This window comes from Notolepis coatsorum (assembly GCF_963971535.1).
Source record: "Notolepis coatsorum genome assembly, chromosome: 11".
Taxonomy (NCBI): domain Eukaryota; kingdom Metazoa; phylum Chordata; class Actinopteri; order Aulopiformes; family Paralepididae; genus Notolepis; species Notolepis coatsorum.
In genome coordinates this window covers 16,166,092-16,193,609 of record NC_140175.1, presented here as the reverse complement: position 1 = coordinate 16,193,609, position 27,518 = coordinate 16,166,092, and the positions used below count along the sequence as shown (strand labels likewise).

At 44.4% G+C, this 27,518-nt stretch overlaps 1 protein-coding gene across 1 annotated transcript in view; it reads left to right on the top strand.

The window, feature by feature from the left end:
- Positions 1-5,117: 5,117 nt before the first annotated feature.
- The window catches only part of LOC311236991 (integrator complex subunit 5-like), a gene marked incomplete at both ends in the record, with an annotated part of 36,754 nt that continues 14,353 nt past the window's right edge, over positions 5,118-27,518 (top strand). Inside the window, 3 exons of the mRNA XM_084324800.1 lie at positions 5,118-5,401; positions 6,010-6,247; positions 23,699-24,664. Coding sequence (XP_084180926.1) covers positions 5,118-5,401; positions 6,010-6,247; positions 23,699-24,664 — 1,488 coding nt within the window. The remainder of the gene's footprint in view (positions 5,402-6,009; positions 6,248-23,698; positions 24,665-27,518) is intronic.

The following is a 27,518-nucleotide window of genomic DNA, read 5'->3' as shown; positions in this document are numbered from 1 at the left end:
CCCACCTGTTAAATGAGAGAATAAGAAAAGAAAAAAACTTTTTTGTTTTTTGTTTTATAGCCCTATAAATAATATAAACATGTTTAAAATGAATAATATTTACTCGTTTTAAGTATGTTTGTATTTCCAATGCACAATATAACGTTATTATCTAAATTAAAAAAACAGCGTTTTCATGGGCAGGAAGTGACGTTTTTTTTTATTTTTTCGTATTTCTCGCCCGGGCAATAAGCGATAGCGCTCTGACTGCGCGTCACAGTTTGATCGCTGTCTCCGTCACAGCCAATCAGTGCATACGGCGTTGTGCGTTGAAATATGACTATTATGTTGGAATCCGAGCGCTATTTGAAGCGGTCTAGGCAGCAAAAGTGAACTTCCGTGAAGAATTTCCATAGCCGCATTTCGCGGAGACGCTCTCTGATTGGCCGACGCGATGCCAGTTTTTTTCCATAGCCGCATTTCTCGCGCCAGGAGGAGGTATCTTATCACAGCAAGTCAGCAAGTTCAGTCTACTCGTCAACAACAGCAACTACACTACTACAGTTCACAATAGAGAAAAAGAAAAGACGCCTTCGGTTTATTCAAGGACTGAGTATTTTCATTTCGATTTATAGTTAGCTAAAGCTACCACCATGGAATTGGATAATTCTGTTAAATCCATCAAATCAACACCGTTTGAAAGACGGACAATGCAAGAAAAAAAAGACTTGAAACTACTTGGACCACACCAACCTGAGATCCGGATGGACATCAACACAGGCTGGATGGACAATGCCATGGAGTGGATATACTTTATCAACAAGCCAACAACAAGGTAGATTAGCGATCTTAACTCTAGTTTAATACATGATACGTTGTCTACTGATGCCGCCTAACGTTACAGCTACTGCTAGCTGTTAGCTCCGTTAGCTTAGCTGGCCACTTAGAAGTGCATGGAACGGAGTAACGTTAACGTTTAAACGTTATGTCGAGGTCATACAATACTACAGTCGACATAAGGTTAACGTTACCCCGTTTCCATGAAGTGTAAGTGTTTAAATAGCAGCAATCTTGTTGAAAATGTAACTACTAAAATGCTCTCTGATGCTGCTGATGCATAATGAATGAATGGTGAGTTGTTTAAAATGACAACATACATGTGTTAATTATTTGATTTGATTGATCCGAGAGACAGAGAGATCGTCTATGTTTGAATGAATGAGAACTTTATTAACAGATTGCAGAATGGGTACAATACAGTACGGCTCAATACACACAATTGTTAAGGGGATGCAGACCAGAGAAAGACGTTTGTCTTGTTTACATCAGGGTCCCAGATTTTCGATTCATATCGATAGTTTAATAGCTAGCCTTGGCTCGTTTAACAATATGCAAAATATGTGTACAGCCCTGTACTCATACTGAAGTTATTCTTGGTATATAATAGGTCTGATTGTGTAACGAATCGATTCCACGTCGCGCTGTGTGTGAGAGAGAGAAGGAGAGAGGGAGAGATCTGCCTGTGTTTGTAGACGGGCGAGTTTTGTTTCTAACTTTTCTATTTATATATTGTGTTTCAAGTTGTGAATTAGAGTCTAGACTATACTTTATTTGACTGGTTGTGTGTTGTTGTAGTAACAGCTGAGCGACTCGTTCATAAGAGCCGATTCATTGCCGTGAGCGTGAGTCGAATCACAAGTGTTGCGTGGTACTGTACTGTACTGTACAAAATATTTGGTATAGCGCCCCTAGTGGCGAAAACCGACCGGCCGCCACTGTTGCCATGAAGTATGCAATCAAACTGAATCTCCACATTTATGGCTTTGAAATACAGCTAGATGTATTGCTACAGTATCTGATAAACAAATTTAATAAAATAAAAAGTATAAAATAACAAAGGCAAAAAAAATAAAGCATTATAAAAACCAAAATGCTGTCCTGCCCTGTTTTCACTAATTATACAGTACCACACACTTCCGATTATTTATTTATGGTATACCATGGTATTGTATGTTATTGCATTGTAACATGGTATGGGCTACTATACCAAGCTTAAGGTAGGGGTAGTAAGTCTGAATGAGGTCCCAGGATGTAGACAAGCAGTCACATATATGAAAATGTGATTTTGGCGGAAACGGTCAGAAATCCGCAAAAAATGCAATTTTTCAATCGAAAAAAGGGGTAGGTAAATAAAGTCAAACCCACTTTTTTGCTTTCGATTATGCTTTATTATATCATAACACAACTTGAAACCATAGGGCCACCTCTCATTTCTCAAATTTTCATTTCTTGACACACCCTACTGTACATCATCAGTATGTATGCGTGTGATTGTCTCCCCCCATCCCTTTTTGGCAGAAGGTTCACTTCCCAGTGTGACTAATGATGAAAAGCTTTTGACTGTTAACTGTGTGATGTATCGCCATAGGAAAAAGAAGAGGCGAAGAAACGGAGGCCTTTGCTGATGATGGATGTGCGTCCCGAGGATCCCGCTATCCGGTAATTACCGGTTTTTGACCGGCAAAATCTGTTGAAGTCCGACATATTTAAATCTCTCCGGTCATAATGTCCGGTGAAAATAATTCCCTCTAAGCACAATTTGAATTGTATTAAAATAGTTACATTTGTTTCATTGTTGCTTCACCAAGCAGGTCTAATAATGACAACGATGTGTGTTCTATTATGATATGTGTGTAGTGTTCTGATAACGACTATTGGTGAAGCGATGTCGAGATTCATTTGGGTTTGGCAGCGGGAGCTAGATTTGCGAGAAGCATGCAACTGCAGAGCCGCAGGGCTGACAGTTGTGCCCGCACAGTGCAATACTCCAATTCAGCCATTGGCAATTCAGCTGTTGGGTGGGGGGCGCTGCTGAGCGGTCCCCAGACCGGACCTGAAAGCACCGCTGGCTCTGCGGCTCTGCAGCTGCACGCTCTCGCAAATCCAGCACCAAGTCGTTGGGAGGCGGAGATAGTCATCACGCAAACCCACGATAATGTTGCCGTCTCTCTCTGCCAAATTTCTCAGTTCTTCGCTTGATATAATTAATACAAATGTCCAATATAACGGAATTCGTTAGCTCATAAAAATGTGATTATAACAGACTGCTGTTTATTAATGTCGGGCCGACTGCCCACCGACACCTATTTGATTTCAAGTCGGCAGCAGCACGAAGTCTCGAGGGACTTATTTTATTTGGAATATATTAATGATTGTATATACACAAAAGTAGCCAAATCTACATGCCTTGAGGATGTCATTCTTTATAAAAATAGCCTGCCTATCAATTGTTTTTAAGCTCAATAAACTCTGACCGGAATTGATCCCATTTGTCCGGTAGATTGAAATCTTGCAAGACACTGAGACCGGCAAAAAAGATTTCTAACGGAAACCCTGGTGCCGACTGATTGATTGATTGATTGAAAACTTTATTAACAGATTGCAGAATGGGTACAATACAGTACAGCTCAATACACACAATTGTTAAGGGGATGCAGACCAGAGAAAGACTTTCGTCTTGTTTACATCAGGGTCCCCCATTTTCAATTCATCAGGACATAATCATAATTATGCACATACATGACATACAGATAGACAGTACTGCTACATCTATACATTTATGACATACCAGATTTGCAAATACAGTACTGTTTGTGATACAAAAAGAGTCCAGAAAAGGGAGTATATACATTTGACGTAAAAACTGTACATTGGAGGAGGTTGGGTGGGGTTGTGTGGGGGGGGGGGTTGGGTAGGGAGGGGTTGGGGGGGGAAACACTGTACAACTGTACAAGCAAAACTGTACATTGGGATATTGACAACCATACTAGGTAATTTACGTTGGGGGGGGGACACTGTACAAACAAGCAAAACTGTACATTGGAATATTGACAACCATACTAGGTACATTACTGTACATTGGAGGGGGTTGGGTTAGGACATTTACAGGGGCCAGTTTCGAATTGCAGTCTCCCGTAGGTGTTCCTTGAGAGTGGTTTTGAAAGTGGGTAGTGATTCACATTCCTTTACAGCTTTGGGTAGGGCGTTCCACATTGATGTGGCATAATTGCGAAACGTGTTTAGTCCCTTGTTTGAGCCGAATCTGGGTTGCACATGATTTGTGGAGCTCCCTCTGGTGTTGTGATCGTGGTATTCACTGACCTTTGGGAAGTATTTTGACATGTACATGGGTACCTTGGTCGTGTAGTGTATCTTGTAGACCAGGCCCATTGCAAGTTGCTGTACTCTGTCGTCTACTCTAAGCCATCCTAGGTTGTCAACAACGTAAGATGAAAGACCCCGTTGGACAGCAGCGCCTCGGAATCACTGGACTCCTTACGGGAATCGCCCCCCAAACCTCACCCTGTTACTCTTCCAACACTCCCACTATCTTGAGTACTGACAGCAGGGTGGGAGATTAACACCAGCCAGTTGTTGGTAAATCTAGTCTGTGGCTGGTATGTTTGTCTACTAGAGACGTTGGCAGGGAAACAACCAGACTCCCTTCTAAAATGGAATTAATGTTCTGCTCTGACTGGCAACACCGATCACTCGGTCGTTTGTGACCATCGTGCAAGCCAGCCGCCGTGTTTAAGTGGGTTGAGTGCGCCCCGGGGGACGCAGCGCGTTCTCAGCTTCCCGCATCGCCTCCTGCCATCTTTCCTTGCACGTATTGAACTTCCGTTCAATCTTTGCCGTTTGCTCATCCTTCAGTTCTTGAGCCACGGCCGTCAACTTGCGCTCTCTGGGCTTGTCTTGGCCCTCTGCCGCGGCTGTTGGCTCCTCCTCCACCATAGTCTTGGAATGGCTGCCACTATCAGACATCTTGATGTAATGCCAGGATGTTCGATGTTCTAGAATGGTCCGCTATGACTTCCTCCAGAACGTTCCAGAATGTTGTGGCAGCGGTAATGTTCTAGACTCAATGTAGTGCTGCTACTGAAGAGCCATCGGGGTGCAGCCAGTTTTACTGTCTACGCCAGTACGTGGGGGGAGGCGCCAAGAAGGCCATGTTGCGTGAGGCTGCCATGCCTCAGATCAAAGGTCTTGAAATACTTAATGATTGCCACGAGAACCAGAAAATACTCTCTAAACTCCCAGACGGAGTGACGGCAAGATGGAATAGGAAAGTCGTAGACATGGACGACGAAACTCACACGTTCCCGAGCTTCAGCCAGTTTGTCAAGTTCCTCACACGTGAAGCCAAAATAGCTTGCAACCCAGTAACATCGCTTCATGCCCTGAACCCACGGGAAGGTATGAGGGACCTGGGCGCAAGACGCAGGGACCTGGGAGCAAGGGTCTTAGCAACCAGTGCCCATGAGACAGCCGGCGCCACACGCTGTGTCCTTTGTGCTACGACCGGCCATAGTCTACAAAGGTGTCGCAAGTTTATGCAGAAGACCATGTTTGAACGAAACAAGTTTGTTCGCGAAAATCAGTTGTGCTTTGGTTGTCTGAAGTCGGGCCATCGCTGTAGGGACTGTAGTTGAATTAACATAACATTATCCATACTTTTGACAATAAATAAAATAATAATTTGTTCTTACTTGCTTGCCTGGCTAAATAAAGGTTAAATAAATGTAAAAAAAAAAGAGTTTTTAAAAAAAATTGAAAACCGATACCGATATCTTCCGATATTACATTTTAATGCCAATATCGGCCGATAATATCGGACATCCCTATTTATAACATACATTAGCCTATGTGCCTTTTTTCCTGTGGTCGATTAGAACTTTATTTACATTTTCTGCTTGATATTTTGTTGCGTGGGCACACACACTCGACCCTCTTCCTCATCTCTACCGATTCTACCTTCTCCATTTTGCCTCTCTCTCTCTCTCTCTCTCTCTCTCTCTCTCTCTCTCTCTCTCTCTCTCTCTCTCTCTCTCTCTCTCTCTCTCTCTCTCTCTCTCTCTCTCTCTCTCTCTCTCTCTCTCTCTCTCTCTCTCTCTCTCTCTCTCTCTCTCTCTCTCTCCTCTCTCTCTCCTCTCTCTCTCCTCTCTCTCTCTCCTCCCTCTCTCTCTCCAGCGCCCAGGACGAGATCAAGTCGTTCAACAGTGGCGTGGACACCCAGGGCCGTAAGCTCAGCGTGCTGGAGCATGCCCGCTGTGCCGTGCGCCTCCTGCGCTCCGTGCCGGTCTACCACACCGCTGTGCTGGAGCACCTGGCCGGCGTCTACGACGAGCACGTCAAAGCCTTCCTGGACCACCTGGAGATGGAGGGGGAAGCCAGCGCCGCGGTCTCCAACCTGGAGAACATCATCCAGGTGGGACGGGCTGGGCCATATGGCCAAAAAATTGTATCACGATGTATATCACAATAACATTTTTCATATTCAGGGCTCTACAGTGCGACCATAATCGCATTTGCCCCTAATAATATGTGTGTGCAAACCGGAAAAATCAATTACTCGCACAGTGTGCGAGTGAAGATTACAACCTCAGTCGTGCTTTTTTCTCTCCGCTGCTAATCGTTCAAAAACTACAAGTCCCACATTGCACTCAAGCCAACGGTCCAATCACAGTAGAGTGACGTGACTGGTTTCAAGGGAAATAAAGGAAATGACCAATCGGAAGCTCATTTGCTTTTTTTACTGCCGGAAAGTCCGCCATTGCCCTAAGCGAGACTTTTCCGAGACAGTAACATTAAAGGTGACATGCATTATAAATGTAATTTTTCAGTCTCTAGCATTGTATTATAGTAATAGGAGTTACCGTACTTTTCGGACTATAAGCCGCACCTTTTTCCCCCATTTTTCGACCCTGCGGCTTATATAACGGTGCGGCTTATATGTGACTCGACGTGACCAAACCCGAAAATGTAAAAATGAAAATATTGCTTTTTTGACTGCATTGAAATGTTATTCATCTGTTCCCTTATTTGCTAAACTTAATACAACTTGTAAATGAGTTAATTCTTGTTATTTGTCCCGACAGTATTGTGTCCCAATGCTAATTACATATGGTAATTAAACATGAAAACACCTGCGGCTTATAGTCCAGTGCGGCTTATATATGTACACATCATTCAATTTAGCTGCTGCGGCTTATATTCAGGTGCGGCTTATAGTGCGAAAAGTACGGTAGTATCAATGTGTTTTTGTGTCTAAATACCATGTTGGCGGATTGCTCTGATTCAGCTCAGACCATTTCCTGCTAGATTTAATTAGGTCATCCTGATTTGAGCCATGTCGTGACGTCACCCGAGTGCTGGGTAGCGGACAGTGATGCGATTGGCTCTGTGGTTTGAGCTAATGCCCGCCCACAATCTACCTCTACACAGCGAGTGGAAACCACTTCCTCATACTGCGGAGGCAGAGTGAAACCCGACACCTCTGCATGCACTCTGAGGGAGAGAGAGAGAGAGAGAGAGAGGGAGAGAGAGAGAGCGACCACTGTGCAAACACTCCGCGTGCAGGTCCCCCCCCCCCCCCCCCCCCGCCCCGTGGAGAGCAGAATGAGGCAGGGGTTAGACTAGTGTTTTTGTGGCTCGTTTTTATACGTTTTTGAATACGTTTCATGTCCCTATTACACAGAAATGCGTTTTTTGGCGTTTTTTTGTGGATACGGCTGAAACGCTAAATTGTGTTTGCGTTTTGGAGAACCCCTAAAAAACGCGCCGACAACAGCCGTGTAGTCTGCACGGAGCCGTTGTTGCGAAAACGCCCATGTGCAGTAGATACCATCTGCGTGCCCTTCCGGTGACAACAGTGTGTGTGTGTGTGGGTGTGTGTGTGTTTGGGACATAGCTCCGTGTCCCAAATAACTTCAGCTACCATGTGTTGTCAAGTTATTGTTATAAGTACCCCAGTCCAAGCTACAACAGTCTGCATTCCCTTAACAATTGTTTGTATTGAGCCGTATTGTATTGTACCCATATGCAATATGTTAAATAAAGTTTACATCCATTCATTCTGCTAGCATTACCGATTGCATGAGCAGCTGGCTAACGTGAGCTATCAGGATTCAGACCCTGTTAGCTCAGAGCTCCTCTTTCAACTTAACAAGCATTAAACAAAATGGCCCAGTCATCTATTCACCTTTGTTTAATACACACAGCGTTGTCTCTAATGTTATCTAACTACTGATAGCTCGCGATATCATCAGTTTGGTGCTGGCTAAGTAGCGTGAGCTAACGTTAGCTTCTAGCCACAATGCTATACTGTTATAATGGCATACTCCATTGACGTTAGCATGCAGCTAACAATGCTACCGATCTTTTTTTAGACTAAACTATCCGCTCTTGGTGGTCACTTGTGTTGATGTTAGTTTTGTTTCATCAACAAATGACAGGCAGAACACACAGTGAATGTATCCGTTTTGTTTATTGCACTTTTATTAGGCTTTGCTGAAAAATAATTGCTGCATTGGGTAACTAGGCAAAAGATGGTGGCCGCCTTGTTGACATTTGCTTTGCAGGCACATTCAAGTTCTGATTGGTTGAAATTGCCTTCATGTTTGCCACCTACTGCCACCTACTGCTTTGGCAGTGTACTACATCAGTGTGCTCAGGTGACAAAAACGAAAGTGTGACTCGAGGCTGCGACGTCGCGGCGAAACGCATATGACAATGAAACGAAAGGTGTAACCGCAGCTTGATACAGAGGGAGAGAGTGAAAGAAAGAAGAAAGGAAGAGAGAGGGAGGGAGACCACTGTGCAAACACTCCACGCGCAGGTCCCCCCCCCGCCCCGCGGAGAGCAGAATGATACAGTGAATCCTCCCTCTCTCACTCTCCCACCCCCCCTCTCTCTCTCTGTCTACCAGTCGCAGACTTTGTGGGCTGACTGTCACTCAAAGTGCTTATGGGCGGAGCCAGGCCATAACAGCCTGAAATCCTGAGGCTGAAAAATGATGGTTTTGAGTACTTGATTAGAAATATAAAACAATGCATTTTTTTTTTTAAACCTTACAGATGTCTTCAATAGACTCACAGGAATTGTGTAAAGTTGCCCAAATAGTGCTAGGAATAGCAATGCATGTCCCCTTTAAGTTAACTTATTCTAGTCTTACCAATAGCAATAGATTTTAGAACACCTAGATTTATCGATAGTAATATAACGTTAATGCAACAAAACGAATGCCTTGCTTTGTTAATCATAACGTTGATGCAGTAGCGTATGTCGTTGTGTTGACTGTAACGGACATGAGAATAGCAACACTGTGTGTACACATTAAAATTGCGATTATAATCGATTCTAACATTTTGAAATCGATGCAGTTGAATTTTCCCCTTAGGATCGATGCATTGCGATGCATCGTTACACCCCTACACAAAAGTCACTGGCCCACTGTGCGTGTGTGTATGTGTGTGTGCCAACTTGGCTAGCGTTATCAACAGCAGAGGTGGGTGAAAGCGGTGTGACGTAATTGGCAGAATCGACTGTCAATCAATGGTCTACCTGACACGCAAACTCATAAACAATGTTTCTGTACTGGAGGTGTACAGTATTTCAATAGGCAACCCTGAAAGGATACTTTTTCTAGAAGAGCAACACTAGCCAAAACATAGGCATTGTATGCATAAAAGGGGCAAAAGCGAAGTGACTGTTACTTTTGTAGCAGTAGTTCAATGTTTGATTGATTGATTGAAAACTTTATTAACAGATTGCAGAATGGGTACAATACAGTACAGCTCAATACACACAATTGTTAAGGGCATGCAGACCAGAGAAAGACTTTCGTCTTGTTTACATCAGGGTCCCCCATTTTCAATTCATCAGGACATATATGACATACATGACATACAGATAGTCAGTACTGCTACATCTATACATTTATGACATACCAGATTTGCAAATACAGTACTGTTTGTGATACAGAAGGAGTCAAGAAAAGGGAGTATATACATTTGACGTAGAAACTGTACATTGGAGGAGGTTGGGTGGGGGGGGGGTTGGGTACATTGGGATATTGACAACCATACTGGGTAATTTACATTGGAGGTGGTTGGGGGGGGGGGGGGGGGGAGACACACTGTATAAACAAGCAAAACTGTACATTGAGGGGGGGTGGGAGGAGACACTGTACAAACAAACAAAATTGTACATTGGACTATTGACAAAACCATACTAGGTAAATTACTGTACATTGGAGGGGGTTGGGTTAGGATATTTACAGGGACCAGTTTTGAATTGCAGTCTCCCGTAGGTGTCCCTTGAGAGAGGTTTTGAAAAAAGTGGGTAGTGATCCACATTCCTTTACAGCTTTGGGTAGGGTGTTCCACATTGATGTGGCATAATTGCGAAACGTGTTTAGTCCCTTATTTGAGCCGAATCTGGGTTTAACATGATTTGTGGAGCTCCCTCTGGTGTTGTGATCGTGGTATTCACTGACCTTTGGGAAGTATTTTGACATGTACATGGGTACCTTGGTCGTGTAGTGTATCTTGTAGACCAGGCCCATTGCAAGTTGCTGTACTCTGTCGTCTACTCTAAGCCATCCTAGGTTGTCAAAGTGGGCAGGGGTGAGGTGGGTTCTAGGAGTAAGGTCAAGCAGTAGTCTGACCAGTTTGTTTTGAGATGTTTGTAATTTTGTTTTTAGCGCCTTTGAGGTGCTTTGGTACCATGAGGTGCAAGCATAGTCGTAGTACCCCTGAATGAGTGCTCCTGCCAGAGTCTTCAGGGTATTCTTGTTTACCAGAGAGGAGATCCGGTACAAGAATCGAGTTCGTTGGTTGACTTTTTTTATTACATTGGATGCCATTTTGTCACAGGAGAGATTAGCCTCTAGGATGGAACCCAGGTAGGTAATTTCATCTTTCCTTGTGACAATATTGTCACCCACTGTAACTGAGAAGCCGTCGGTCTTGCTGAGTTTGTTATTTGAACCGAAGAGAATGGACTCTGTTTTGCCCATGTGTAATGATAGTTTGTTATCAGCGAGCCATATGCAGATTCTGCCTAGTTCCGAGCTGAGGGTTTTTTCAACCTGTAACTTGTTCTTGTCAGAGACCAGCAGGGCTGAGTCGTCCGCAAACAGGAACAAGTTGCAGTCACAAGTTGACGACATGTCATTTGCATAAATTAGGAACAGTAGCGGTCCTAGTATGCTTCCTTGTGGAACACCACAGCTCACTGTGAGGGGGGGGGATAGGGTACCGTTTACCTCCACCATCTGTTCCCTCCCCTCAAGGTAGGATTGCATCCAGCTCACTGATAGACTATCAAAACCAATTGCTTTTAGCTTGTCAATCAGAATGGAGTGATTGACCGTGTCAAAGGCCTTTTGTAGGTCCAGCATGACCATGCCGCAGTATTTGCCTGCGTCCACCTCTTGTTTGATGTGGTCATTCAAATAGAGAAGGCATGTGTCAGTGGAGTGGGATGTTCTGAAGCCAGATTGGAATTCGTAGATTAGATTTTTTTCCGCTAGGTACTTTTCGACCTGTTCATAGACTATTTTTTCCATGACTTTCGAGATGGAGGTGAGAATAGAAACAGGGCGGTAGTTGCCTGGGTCTAATTTGCTGCCCTTTTTGTGCAGAGGGGTCACCCTCGCAATTTTGAAGTCCTTGGGGACGTGTCCCTGTTTTATGGAGAGGTTTATTATGTGTGTGATGATTGGGGTGATGGCGGCTGCTGAGTCTCTGAGGAATTTGGAGGGGATGTTGTCATGGCCAGTGGCCTTGTTAGGTTGGAGGGCGCTCAGTTTATTGAGTACCTCATCTGTTGTTACCATTTCCAGCTTGAAGTCGTCCTTGCGGACCCCTAGGTTTTTGTAGTAAGCTACTATGTGTTCTACCCCATAACGCCCTGAGTGGGAGGGTAGTTTGTTTACCAGTGTTGTGGCTATGTTTGTGAAGAAAATGTTTAAGTAATTGGCTACATCCAGCTTGTCTGTGATGAGCGTGTTGTCCGTTTTTATGTTTATGTTTGAGAATCTGGTTTTGAGTTTTTTACTGCATCCTAGTTGATTATTGAGTAATTTCCAAAGTTCACGTGGTTTGTTTTTGTTTTCCTCAGTTTTGTCATTGATGAAATTCTTTTTTGCAGTTTTGATCATGGAGTTTACGTCGTTTCTTAGTCTGTTTCTTTCTAGTTTGAGTTCAGTCACGTGGGCTTGGAGTTCACTGCTCGTGCTTTTAGTAAGCTTTGACTGACTTTTACGAAACTCAGAGCATTTTTTGTCTCTGGTTTTCATAGCGGCCAGTATTTCGGAGTGCATCCACGGCTCAGCGCGATTTTTTACCCTGGTGGTTCTTAGTGTGTCCCATTGAGTTCATTTGACCAGTCCAGACTCTCCAGTTCAAGGTTGAAGGCCTCGCTAGAGTAGGTTTTGAGGTCTCTAGATGTGATTGTTTTGTGGCAGCCAGCCTTTGGTTTTGTTTTTTGCGGGTACAGAATATCATATAATGATCATGTCACTGCCTTTTTTATTAGGCCTAGTTGTTGGCTACAACTTTTCCACAGTAGGCATTAATCACTTAATAGTTCAAATGTCTGTGTCCCATTCCCGTTTGCACACGCAGATACACACACACGCACACAGTGGGCCAGTGACTTTGGTGGTATGTGCTATTGCACAGATGTGTGTCCCGTTTGCACACGCATGCACAGTACAAATATACATTTATAAAAAACTCTGTTACTTGAAATATTTTCACTGTGCTCCTAAATATTTTTGTGTGCTCCTAAATTTCTGCACCTGAGGAAGCGATAGCGAAACGCGTTGTGCAACAATAAAAAAGCTAAAACCAGTCCTGTGGAGTGTGCGGTCCCTTCTTTCCCTTGAAGGTATTCTCCTTTTAGTTTATATATATATATATATATATATATATATATATATATATATATATATATATATATATATATATATATATATATATATATATATATATATATATATATGCACTGGTATCGGATCAGTATCGGTATCGGCCGATACCCAAAGCTTAGGTATCGGAATCGGATCGGGAAGGAAAAAATGGTATCGGAACATCTCTAGCATTAATCTAAATAAATCTACCAGAGGATATAGGTGCATTAATCTAAATAAATCCACCAGAGGATATAGGTGCATTAATCTAAATAAATCCACCAGAGGATATAGGTGCATTAATCTAAATAAATCTACCAGAGGATATAGGTGCATTAATCTAAATAAATCTACCAGAGGATATAGGTGCATTAATCTAAATAAATCTACCAGAGGATATAGGCGCATTAATCTAAATAAATCTACCAGAGGATATAGGTGCATTAATCTAAATAAATTTACCAGAGGATATAGGTGCATTAATCTAAATCTACCAGAGGATATAGGTGCATTGATCTAAATAAATCTACCAGAGGATATAGGTGCATTAATCTAAATAAATCTACCAGAGGATATAGGTGCATTAATCTAAAGCGTGAGTTGAAGCGGCTCATTCCAAGGAGCAGATTATAATAAAAGACTGACTTTTCCAGTCTGGTCTGTCTGCAGGGAACCTCTAGTGTAGCCAGTCATTTGAGCGTCAAATAGGGTTCATATTTCCATATGTCCATATTTGTCATATGTGGATGCTTTCAAGAAGGGCCTCAAAACTCATCTTTTTAATAGAGCCTTCTTTTGATTTTTATCAAATTTTTTGCTCCGCACATTTTATGTTCTTTTACCAATTTTATTTATTCTATGTTTCTCTTACTCTGCTACTAGTTTTAGTGTTCTTTTGACTCCTTGCTAGCTTTAGTCCTGCCTATTCTTTTTTTATTCTTTCTTCCTTTACTCTTGCTAGTTTTTATGTTCTTTTAAAATGTAGCGCTTTGAGATTTGCTCCACAATTATAAAGCGCATTACAAATTTAATATATTATTATTATTATCCATCATTCCCAGAGAGCGCTCCCCCCACTGGGGGGCGCTACGATGGAACCACGGTGTAGAACAGGAGGATGCGGTCCCAATCCAAACTCTCATTCTGCTGTACGTTGCTACAACTAAACAGTGTAAACAATTATACTTAACTCTGAATATAAAAATGTGAGAAAAATAAATAGTGTAAACAAAAGTGCAGATGAGGGTCTGTATATGATACATTACAATAAATATAGGCAATAAAGAATTTGAGTCTGAATATATATAAATACTATGAGTAAACGGCATACACAAGGTACCCGAACTGGCACGATAGTAGGGATGTGCATGACTGACCAAAATCATTTTCGAATAGACTACTGTTCTTAAGACAGAAAATGTTTCTCTGAAATGTAATTGAGTAAAAGTACAAGTATACAAACCTAATAATACTCGACTAAAGTACAAATCCCCCAAAACAGTACTTAAGTATTGTAACAAAGTACAATTACTCAAGTACTTATGTTTCTGGCAATAAAAAATGAATTACCATCAGGGTTTCCCATTAATTAATTACCCGGGCCGCCACAGTCTAATTAGTCCCGCCACAGTTGTATAATGAACAAAAATTATTTTTATTAATTTTTTTTTCTTTTTTTTTTTTTAAATATAAAGTTTGCCAATAGGGATGTATCAGTAGTATTGGCAGTGGTAGTAGTCGTAATAGTAATCCACTATATTTTTTTATTTTCTAAAAAATAAACCAGTTCAACACAGGTAACCACTTTTGCTTAATTTCTTTGATAGCTCAAATGTATGCTCTAGTCCAGTGGTTCCCAAAGTCGGGGTCGCGACCCAAAGGTGGGCCATGAGCAGCCACGGGAGGGCTGCGAGATGATAAAAAAAATAAAAAAAAAAAAATAAATTTGTGTCAGGCCACTGAACTTAGAAGCAGGCCAGGACAGTGTTTCTAGTTGTATTCTAAAATTCTATTCTATTGTATTCTAAAATGTGACTATGGTTTTATATTAACACTTTGACTGCCGGGACACGTCTTTTCACGTCTTTGCTGGCCATGCTAAAGTTGCCGGGGGACGCTGTACAGCGTCCTTATATCAATATTTCAAAAATCTGCGATCGGATTCATATTCCCCCTCCGCTGGCCTGAGATCCACCAGCAGGACCCACTGAGCTCTCTGGCGGTTCAGGAGCGCCATCTGGTGGCCGATCGGCGCAATCGCCACACAGGATATTGAATAGAGGTTGTCATGACGACCGTAGTACTTCCGGGCGCTCGCTATGGTTCATGGGACTCTGGCTCGTCACGCTACACGGTGATCGATTGGCAATAACTCGATAAACAACATGATTTGGACATATATACCATTATACAAGCTGGAGATGGACCGGGTAAAAATATATCCCATAATGATAAAATGTCTACTCGACGATGATCGCCCAACGGCGCGCGGAGACTGGGGTGAGTTTTAGCGTGTAACGTTACCGTCTTAGATACTAACTGCTATTATCAACATTTGACCCACATTAGATGATTGGTATAACGCTGCCCACGGAATTATAAACGCCCCCTCGCCCATCCGGTCAACATCAGATGACGTGTAGTAACTTCTAGAAGTACGTCTAGTTGGAATTTTTTATATCGCGCTGATTGCCATCAAACTGTATTTCATCATCAATATAATGCATTTGGGGCTATATATCACGTTCTGGAGAAAGCTGCAGAAAGAGATGAAAACATACTTATACATTAGACCATACTTTACTATGAATATGTGAATGAAAAAGTTTAACGTTGCTACACAATGAACAATACATATAGGACTTTGAATGGGCCCTAATAATGGCAATGTAGCAATAGAATTTAAAAAGTTATAGCCCTGCAAAGAAGGGGACTTTCTCCATAGACAAATAGCGCTGGCAATCTATGGTATATCATTAATTTAACCCAAGGCAACCAAAGTGTTAACTTAATAAATAAACAAAAACGAAAAATCGACTTATTTCAACAAACATTTCAAACTAAATAACAGATTATGCACATAAAACGCTGAAAACAACCGAAGCAACAATAGTATTTTAATGAGGCTATTATTATTATTATCATTATTATTTTGCAACAAGTTAGCCCTCTCATAAATAGCACATATAAATGAATAACTAACTTGAACTAACTTAATAGGATTGAAGTGATATTTGGCTTAAAAAATCGGTCGCCTGAAAAAAGAAAAAAAAAGCCTGACGATGTGCATTGGGCCGCGGCTCTCTGACGCCTTATTTTCTGGGTCCCGGCCTGAAAAGTTTGGGAACCCCTAGTCTAGGGGTTCCCAATCCTCTCCTTGAGACACCCCAGCCGTTCCATGTATTTGTTAAATTCCACCACCAGCACACCTTGATTCAACTAATAAAGGGCTAGTTAAGTTGAATCATGTGTGCTGTTGGTGCAATTTAACAAATACATTGAACGGCTGGGGTGCTTCGACGAGAGGATTGGGAAGCTCTAGTCGAGTTTGTGGTTTGAGCACAAAGATCATCATAGATCTAGCCTCTTTATTTTGCTCTCAACGTGCACCAGATTGATGCATTTAACTTTAAAATGTACAACAACAAAAAAGTTCTCTGAAAATCCTGTGGGAAACACTGTTACCCAGGCGTGCGTTCCTGAAATCAACTGGGGTTGCACGCACCTAATGGCGCCACGTGCACGCGTGCTCCCGCGAATGCGCATAAATGTCCCCTCGCTTGAGCACAGACTACAGACAGTGCCTACTTGCCTCTACGAATGGAATGTAACACTTATCATTCACAACAAGTTAGGTGTGAATGTATCTGAGAACGTATTTAACACACCTGACGACCGGCGCTATTGATATGCAAAGTAGCCCAGGTGGGTAGGCTACTTATAGCGAGTACTTATCTTACCCTGGGCCTGCACGGAGTGCAACCCCGTCCCATGACGAACGCATGCCTGCTGTTACCATGCAACATTCAAAAAAAATCATGGCTAGACAGAGTGTTTATAATTTTAGAGGGACATTAGCTTTAAAGCAACCTACGGTACATACAACTCTTAAAAGTATGTGCATTGCAGTTTGTGGGGTATCACTGGAATGGTCTGGAGGTGAGTATAAAATTAAGCAAAAATATCAATAAATTTAAAGGCAGCTATAAACAAGCACTTATGGACACATATAAGCGAGAGGAGCTTGAGCAGTAATGTGGATAATTGGATATATAAAAAAACTGTACTTTTATTTTATTTTTCATTGTTATATTATTTTTATTAAATTATAATGTCAAATATTGTAAGGAAGGGGCAGGGCTTGATACGTATTTTTTTTTTACCTCCCCCAGTTCCTTCTCGAAAACGTATTGTATGGAAATAGTCTTTGACTATTTACCTTTTTTGTTTTTTAAACTTGTTTTATGTTTCTATGTTCGAGACAAATAAAAATCAAATCAAATCAAATACTTTTCTTTTTTGATCAAATAATTTTTTTCAATTTCTTTTTTTATGACCGAACACAAATAACATCGACATCGACATCAACAATAATAATAATAATAATAATAATAATAATAATAATAATAATAATAATAATAATAATAATAATAATAATAATAGTAATGACAAGATATAACTTTTAAAGAAGTATTAAAAAAAATCCCAACAGACTTAAAATGAGTGATAATTATAAAAGCAAAACAGAAAGTTATTAAGTTGTTCATCTATTACAGGGCTATTCAACTGGCGGCCCGCGGGCCAGATCCGGCCGGCGGGATGATTCTGACCGGCCCGCCAAAGATTACATGATAATAATTTTTCTTTTTTTTTACTTTTTAACTTTTCATGTCAACGTTAACACGCACAATTGAGCCAAAAGTCACTCAATTAATGACAGATTTCATTGATAAATTGAGGGAAAACTTTGCAAGTCGATTTGATGAATTTGACATGTCCAGAGAATTGATGCATTTTGTGAGCAACCCATTTGCCAATGTAGCTGCTATTTCCACAAAAGGACAAGAGTTCCTTGCATCACTTCACATTGATGAAGGTCTCCTGCAACTTGAAATAATTGACATGCAAGCATCATCTGCTCTGAAGCAGGCACTTGAGAATGAATCCACCACAACATTTTGGATAAAGTGTATTCATGTCAAGACATTCCCCAAAATAAAAACGCTGGCAATATCTGTGCTAACAATGTTTGGCTCAACATACACCTGTGAATCCAGTTTCTCTCACATGAATGCCATTAAAACAAGCAACCGTGCCTCCTTGACAAATGAGCATTTGCATCACTGTTTGCGGGTAGCCCTCACTTCCTATGAACCCTCTTTCTCTGCCATTGCCCAGTCAAAGAAGTGCAATCGCTCTCATTAGATGTGTGTATGTAGGCTAGGCCTGTCTGCCCCCCACCCCCCTGATGTTTGAGAGTTAAGAGTGGACAATAAGTGCTAATAAGATGCTGTGATTTGCTGTTGTTGCACAGACATGAAGCACTTTTTCATAAGCTCAGCTGCACTATAAATGTGTTTTTTTGTTCAAGTGTTGATGTTAGAATGTTCAGATGCACATCATGCACTTGTTTGTTTTTTATTTTATTTTTATATTGAAATGTTGAAGAGGAGATGTTGCAGTTGTTGCAGTCATAAATGAAGCACTTTTTGCAGGAGATGTTGCAGATGTGGCACATAAATGAAGCACTTTTTTTATGTAGTTAAATTAAATAAAAGTTGTGAAAATGTGGTTGCGTGTTGTGTCAAGTGTACATATATTCATAGCACGGGGAGGCGCCGTGGCAGTCCGGCCCCTGGCCCCTTGGGTTTCTGACAATGTGGCCCCCTGAACAATTTAGTTGAATAGCCCTGATCTATTAGTTCAGTCTATAGGTAGAAGTTCTGTAACATAGTGGCTCCGCTCGGCGTCACCAAGTGTCATGGAGAGGGACCCTGTCGGCCACCCGCCCCCTGCGGACGGGTGTCCCCCAGGGCTCGGTTTTAGGACCCCTTCTCTTCTCCCTCTACACTAAATCACTGGGTAACATTATCACGTCTCATGGCTTCTCCTACCATTGTTATGCCGACGATACTCAACTCTTCCTCTCCTTCCCTCCCTCAGATATCCACGTCTCTGAGCGGATCTCGGCCTGTCTGTCCGACATCTCAGCCTGGATGACGTCCAACCACCTCAAACTGAACCTAAGCAAAACAGAATTGCTCCACCTGCCGGCCAAATCCTCCCCCCTAACCGACCTTTCAATCACAGTTGAGAATGCAGCTGTGACTGCGTCCCCGACCGCCAAGAACCTTGGTGTTGTCCTCGACGACCAGTTGAACTTCTCTGCTCACATCGCAGCGACGACCAGAACCTGCCGATTCCTCCTGAGCAACGTCAGAAGGATACGCCCCTTCCTGATAAAAGAAGCCACCCAACTCCTCGTCCAATCAACAGTCATCTCCCGCCTCGACTACTGCAATGCACTGCTCGCTGGCCTCCCGGCCACTGCCACTAAGCCTCTTCAACTCATTCAGAACGCAGCAGCCCGCCTGATCTCAAACCTACCGAAGTCGGCCCATGTCACCCCACTTCTTAGGGACCTGCACTGGCTCCCCATTGCTGCACGAATCCGCTTCAAGGCCCTCGACCTAGCATACCGTGCGGCAAAGGGAACCGCTCCCGCCTACCTCCGGTCAATGGTCTCTAACTACACACCCTCAAGACCCCTACGCTCTGCATCTTCTGGCCGCCTCAGACCTACTCCTATCCAAGCTCCGGGAGGGTCATCAAAGAGAAGTCGCCTATTCTCAGTCCTTGCCCCACAATGGTGGAATGAACTACCCACCCCAGTTAGGACAGCCGAATCACGTCCAATCTTTCGCCGTCGACTAAAGACGCACTTCTTCAACCATTATCTGAATTAAAAAAAAAAAAAAAAAAAAAAAACAATAAAAAAAATCGAACCCTAACTAACCGTACTGTCATGCACTTGTCCTAATAAACTAACCTACACTGTAGCACTCAACACTTTGATGAACATTGTTGCTCAGCTGATAGAGTTGTGCCCTTCCTGATGGCTTGTCGTACAGAACTTGTAAGTCGCTTTGGATAAAAGCGTCAGCTAAATGACTAAATGTAAATGTAAATGTCATGCACTATCCTCGCATATGTGCACGCGCACTGAATAAAATTCCACAATGTACCTTTATCCCAGTATTCGTCTGACCACACCCCTCGTTAGCTTACCTTCATAAGCAGGTGTGTGGTCACCTGCTCTCCTCCTTCTCGCTTTCACCACAAGGAAGTGCCTTCGGTAGATCCCACTTGACGTGATGTGATAGTAGGAGAAGAGTTGGAAAACAAGAGATACGTTGACATATCTTTATTTTCTCTCTCACTATTTTCGAGAAAATACGGCGATATTGTCTTCGTCACTGGAGTGTCTGGAAGATGGTGATCATTCTAAAAAACCTCCACCGGTTTTCGTATTGGGAGCACGCCGCTACATGCCTCCCAACTGCAGTCTTCCTTGCTGTGGCTGGTTGCGGTAAAACCTTTCAGCGACACAGCTGGACTGTAGGACGCACCGCTGTTGTGAGAAGCGGTGGGTTCCAGGTTGGTGAGTAGTGTTTTGCTTGCGAGCTCCACTTGTCTGTTAGTGCTATGGGGGCTAGTTGACAATGTTTGCGGAAACCGGCCCCAGATTAGGGTCCCTTGTTCAGCCTCTAGGCGACGACGGAGGACCTTGGTTTGAAGCCCATTATAGCAACTAGTGGGCCACGGCCAGTAAAACTGGTGATCCCAGGATCTCTGGACGCGTGGGTACTTCTCTGTCACCGTATAGGCCCTGTCTCATATGCAAATGAGAGTTTACCCTAAACGAGGAAATGTGAGCATGGTTGTTTGTTATCGGAAAATCCATGTTCAAGTCAGCTACAGCCCAGATGGGAATTGTGCTGGCTCCGCCGGATGTTGGTAAAATCACTCTTGTAAAACTGTGTTAAACATCTCGTTTCTCTTTTCTCTTAAAAGGTGAGGAGGGTTTCAGAACGGCGGCCTGTCTGAGTGTGACTTGTTGTATCGTTGTGTACGAGTTCAGGTGGTGGCTGCTTAGCTTGCGTGCTAGTTGTGGCCTACTGTGTTAGCCAGTCAGCTGTTAGCTGCAGCGCTAGCTCGCTGTGTTTGCCAAGCCTGTTGTGTCACTAGGCTAGGTAACGTTAGCTTGCTGATATCGGCCGAGAGCGGCCGTTAGCTTAAAGGATAACTCCACTATTTTGGGAAATTAGCTTATTTAACATCTTCCCTGGAGTTAGACAAGAAGATGCATACCTTTTTTGTCTCTGTGCGTGCATTTTAGCTTTGGGAATAGATGCTCCGTTAGCATAGCTTAGCTTCATCACTGGAAGTGAGGCAGGACAGTAGCCTTACAGTGCCTTACAGTGTATTGCAAGGTCTGACATTGACCAAACTTGATATGCATGACCTTGGTGGGCTCTAGGTCAACTCCTGAAAAGGGGGTCAATGTCAGACCTTGCAATCAAAAGTTAGGGGCGCACTGAAATTATGGCAAGGGTTATTAGCCCCCTAACTTTTGATTGCAAAGTCTGACATTGACCCCCTTTTCAGGAGTTGACCTAGCTCGGGGTGTTCTGTAATCAGGCGACTGACTGGCACGCCTTGGTTGCTTGAGGTTAAAACGGCGTTTTTATAAAGCAACTGGGATGGAGGTTTTCCTCTTCCGACGACCTGTTTTGGTTGTCGACGGATTCTCGTTCATATCTGGGGGATGATGACGGAATGGATCTGAACATATGTAGAGGGGTCTCACACCCTGGGGGTGGGCCACCGGGCGCGGTTCGCACCGAACGTCTGGGTGGCGCCTTCTTTTCATGTTTAAGATCAACACGTATATCTGCCCCTTCTCCTGGAGTAGGCATGTCGGCGTGGTTAGGGCACGGGACTGGTTCTGGTCACGCTGGTCCGGATCAGTTAAACCCGTTGTCCGCCGGGGATGCAGATCTGCTGTTCTGGTACCCTGAGGGACTTGGGCTTTTTCAGGGGGAAAAATGCCAGGTCGGTCCGGGTGTCACAGGGTTAAGCGCTATGGAGACCCTGGTTGGGTACATTTTGTACTCTGCACTGTCGTAATGGCTTACGGCCATGCCAACCTGTACACGCTCGATCTCGTCAGATCTCGGCCGCTACGCAGGTTGGTCCTGGTTAGTACTTGGTTGGGAGACCGCCTGGGAATACCAAGTACGGTGTGCTTGGGGCTGGTTCTCCATTCTTTTCGCTCCTCTCTCACACATGGCGAAGAGGGGCCTGTTGGGGTGGTCTTTGACCTCCTCTGGTGACCCTGTGCTTCCCGTATCGCCGGGCCCGGTCCGAAGTAATGTTTCGTCGACCCGTAGGCCTGGGTTAACCCTTTTTTGAAAACTGAAACACTTGTACTGCGGTATAGCCGGTGTGTACCCGCAGGTGTGTTTTGGAGTTTTTTCTTGAGGGGTTATAGGAACAGCCACCGCATTGGGTAACACCAAGGTGGTTGATTCCCTGGTGTGTTGGAGCAGTCAACTCCCGGGTTACCCGGTTGAGGGTGCCCCTGCACGTTCATGACGTCTGCCAATCGTGTCAGCCTTCTCTGCCTCAACCCCTCTGGGTGGGTTTTTTTTAAATGGAGGCTTGGTCATGCAACAACGCCAGCATACGCCCCTTCCGCCGGGGCGGCTGTTTTCAGCTGACTCCTTTGGCGCCTGTCTCGTCCGCAGTGCTCCAGGCTCAGGTTACAGCCTGTTGCCTGGTTTTTCCCCGGTGCGCTGCCTGCTTCCGTTGGTTAACCTTTTTTGTGTGCTTACGGCCATGCTGACTGCCTGTTCTGCAGGGTCAGTGTGCCAGGCGGTGTACTATTGGGGGGACAGGGCCCGCTCGGCTGAGGGGCCTTTGTCCGAATACGCTGGCGATGTGGGGGGCGGGGTCACTAAGTGCCCACCTGGTGGGGTCTTGATGCTGGCATCATGGACTTCTCCGGGCCCCCGTTCCAGGGGGTCCAGTCCCTTTGGTGGGTCTGGGCCTTCCTTCGTGCTCCGCTGCTACGGCCTTGCCACGGGGTTGGGTTTGCCCTTGACCCCGTGATTCTAAGGGCAGTAACGAGGTTGTTCCCTCCGTTCGTTCCCGGGTGGCATGCGGGTTGTGCGTGTGTGTAGTCGTGGGGTCAGGCCACGGTCTGCTCACCCTGTGCGTTGAGTTGCTTGAGTGCCTCTTCGCACGGTCTGGTCCGTCGCCCTCCCGGGAAACCTCCAATAGGGGGGGTGCCCTCCATTAGGGGGGGTCGGGGGGGCTCGGCCCTCCCTGTTCTGATGGTTGTGGGGGGCCTTCAGCGGGGTGTATTTGTCGGCCGGTGGCTCCCGCTCGGCCTCCCTTGTGCATGAGTGACGCCGAGCGGAGCCACTATGTTACAGAACGTTAGGTTATAACTATAACCAAGTTCTGTTAATAGTGGTGACGCTCGGCGTCCGACGCCGCTGCAGCCCTTGATCTCACCTTGTGGTGAAAGCTTGGGAAGGAGGAGAGCAGGTGACCACACACCTGCTTATGAAGGTAAGCTAACGAGGGGTGTGGTCAGACGAATACTGGGATAAAGGTACATTGTGGAATTTTATTCAGTGCGCGTGCACATATGTGAGGATAGTGCATGAGTGACGCCGAGCGTCACCACTATTAACAGAACTTGGTTATAGTTATAACCTAACGTTCTCACTACCTTGTAGGTAGCATCGGAGCTTGTTATCAATAGCTTGCTATTGATCATTTGAGGTCAATTATTGTGAAAAAAGGGGATAAACAAAGTTGTGTGACATTTTGTTTAAAGCGATTGTTTAAACTTTAAAGTGATTGCTGCGTGTGTGTGTGTGTGTTCCGCAGGAGGTGCACAGGGTGCTCTTGGAGTTCATCGCCTTCAAGCCACGCTCCTGGGCCCCCCTGTTGTCCGCCTGGGCCGTGGACCTGCTGGGCCAGCTGAGCAGCAAGCACGCCAGCCGCCGCATCGCGCCCCACTCCAGCCTCAACGAGCTGCTGGACCTGTGGATGTCCTGCGCCGCCACGCGCTCCCTCATGGAGGTCTACTCCCAGTGCCTAGCGGCCATGCTGGCCTCATGCCCCGACGCCTGCGTGGACGCCCTGCTGGACACCTCCGTGCGCCACGCGCCCCACTTCGACTGGGTGGTGGCGCACATCGGCTCCGCCTTCCCGGACACCATCATCAGCTGCGTGCTGGCGTGCGGCCTGAAGGACTTCCACACGCACGGCTCCAAGGAGGGCGGGGGGGGCACGGACGCGGGCAGCCGCGTGCCGAAGATCGGCTCGGTGGTCGGCATCCTGGGCCACCTGTTGGCGCACCACTCGGACAGCATCCGCTGGGAGCTGCTGCGCATGTTCCAGAAGAGCCTGATCCCCCCCGCCGGGCCGCTGTCCCCCTCCCTCTCCTCCTCCTCCTCCTCCTCCTGGGAGAACTCCCCCCAGCTGCGTCAGGCCGCCGTGCCCTTCCTCCTCCAGCTGGCGGCGCTGTCCCCCGCCCTGCTGGGCGCCGTGTCGGCGAAGCTGGTGGAGCTCCTGCAGCCGCCCGCGCTCCTCCTGCTGCAGGCATCGCTGCAGGGCCTGTCCCGGGACGAGCTGGACAACATGCTGGGCCTGGCCGTGCACCTCATCAGCCAGAGCCCGGCGGGCGGTGCCCGGGTCCTCTGCTTCCTGGCCGACACGGCCACGCTCTCCCCCCACGAGGGCGTGCGCCAGGCCTGCGACCGCCTGCTGCAGACGCTGCTGCTGCACCTCCACAAGCTGGTGTACAACCGCTCTGACGGGGAGAGCACCCCCCACCACACCTCCTCCCAGGTAGGGATGCCCCCCCGAAACAACCCGGTTCTAAACCGGTTATCGGTTACGGCTATCGGTAGTCTAGGAGCGGATTAGCTACGGAGCTAACGGAGTACCGTCCGTCTGCGACGCAACGGTGGCAGCAACACTGGACACGGAGTAACGTTAGTGTTATGTAGTACCGTCCGTCTGCGACGCAACGGTGGCAGCAACACTGGACACGGAGTAACGTTAGCGTTATGTCGAGTTCATACTACACTACGCGTATGAACTCGACATAACGTTAACATTACTCCGTTTCCATGAAGTGTTTAATTAGCAGCAATCTGTTGTTGATAATGTAACGTGAAACCGGAAACGCGAGGACAGGAAGCCATCATGAAATCGTTGTAGTCATATTGTAGTCTTTTAGTCTTTAGGGGGGAAAAATGTTAACTTAAGTTTTTATTTTCATTTTTTCAACAACATACATAGACAATACATTTCCACATACAAAATTATAAAGACTTATCAACAAGAGAAAAAAATAAAACAGTGTGGCATGGGTCCTTCGGTCCATTCTATATTTGCATCCTTTATTTACATTTTTCATCATTTCCTTGTATCCTTTTCAATCCCCTGTGATGTCGTTCCTTCCCCTCCTATATTCTTCCCACTTTTCCCATTTCAATTCAAACTTCTCTTCTTGCAGCCTCAGCAGATGTGTGATTCTCTCAATTTCCTGTATCCCCTCTACTATCTCTATCCATTGGTCCTTCGTCAGCGCTTCTACCCTGTACCACAGTTTAGTTAAAGCTTTTTTGGCTGCCACTATTCCTTCCTGTGATAGGCTCCTCAGATACAACACTTGGCCTGCCTGGGGTATTTCGTATCCTATTATTTCATTTATTATCTCTCCTATCTCTTCCCAGTAGTGCCTTATTTTCTGACATCTCCAGAATATGTGTGTGTGGTTCGCTATTTCTTGTCCACACTCCCTCCAACATAGTCTCTTTGCTGGTGTGTAATTGCCCTGTATTTCTGGTGTTATAAAGAATCTAATTGTGTTTTTCCACCCAAACTCCCTCCATATCCTTGATCCTGTGGTTGATTGTTGTCTTACATGTGTTATACCATTCCTCCTCTGTTATCTCTATTTCTAACTCTTTCTCCCACTTTTCTTTTATATACAATGTTGTATTTCCCTTACTGTCCATTATTGCCTGATATAGTGCTGATATAACCCTTCCCTTCCTTCGTATGATTTTACCATTATCTTAATTACCCCATTCTGTTCTTTGTCTCTGTCTTGCTTTATTTCCTTGTTATAGTAGTCTCTAATCTGTAAATATCTAAAGTGGTCTCTATTCTCTAGTCCGAATATTTCTTTAAATTTTTGTAGAGTCTGCATCTCCCCTCCTTCTATCATTGTACATATTGCTGTTATCCCCCCCCCCCCGTTCCCATCTTTTGAACCCATGGTCGTCTATCCCTGGTTTGAATTTGTTGTCGTGTGTTATCCATCTCAGTATCTTGGATTATTTTTCTAGCTTGTATTTCTTTACTATTGTATATAATATTTTTCTTTTTTTATATGAAACTACTGTATATTTGTATGTCTCTAAATGTTTTGATGAATTGAAAATGGAGGACCCTTATGTAAAAAAGCCAAAAGTCTTTTTCTGGTCTTCATCCTCCAGTCCACTGAGCTGTACTGTATTGTACCCATTCTGCAATCTGTTAATAAAGTTTTCAATCAATCAGACATATGTATAGAAAAGCTTTTATTATAACCATATAACAAAAAATTATATTATTGTTTATGAAAATGTTTTAGCCCTATGCTTGACTATTATTTTAGGCATGACAACAAATAAAATAATAATAATAAAATGAATAAATAAAATATTAAATAAATAAATAGGCTACACGTCTCTCTTTTTGTGTTACAAATTTAACCTAACAGACTAACTTGTCTTGCTCAAGACTTGTTTATGAGTTTTAATAAGAGAGCACTATCTCTCTCTCAACCAAAGCACCATTTTGATTGACAGTCGATTCTGCCAATTACGTCACACCGCTTACACCCGCCTCTGCTGTTCTTACCACCAATCTGCAAGCGCTTATTCGTTTTTTACTTCCGGGAAGTCCGCCATTGATTTACATGAGATCAACAACAAACCTAGCGGAGCTAATAACTTTAGCTCCTCGCCGGCCACGAGTAGGCTACCAGCGCTCCGCAGGATGACCAAACGAGGCATAATGATTTTACTGCAACGAATGTTATAATAAAAGCTTTTCTATACATTTGTCTGATTGAAAACTTTATTAACAGATTGCAGAATGGGTACAATTCAGTACGGGCTCTCTGAGCAAAGGAAGGAACTGAAATATGAATGACCAACAATGCTATCTGGTCGGGTAAATAATATGCTGATGTTGTTGAACATGTAACTATATAACGTTAATGCCACAAAACGAATGCCTTTGTTAATCATAAGTAACTTTGATGCAGTAGCGTGTGTGTGTGGGGGCGGCGTTGTGCAGGTTGCTTGACTAAAACTTTTTTCAAAGTTTTTAACGTGTGGACCAGATTCACGTGACACAAATTGAGGGATATTTATCGGCCACTGCCATCGGCAAATTTGAGCTTATCGGCCAACAGGCCGATGGCAGTCAACAAGGCACTTATCGGCCGATACCCAACCGATATATCGGTGCACCCCTAGTAGAGACTGAAATAGGTATGGTATATAGTTTAATCCGGTCCGTCAAACTACCATTTACCTTAATCCTAGCCGTCGGTTCTTGATATAATGCCCTAATTGTTTTCATAGAGTTTTTGTCTAATCCAAATTTTTCCAATACTTTATCAGGGCTGTACGCTAAGCTT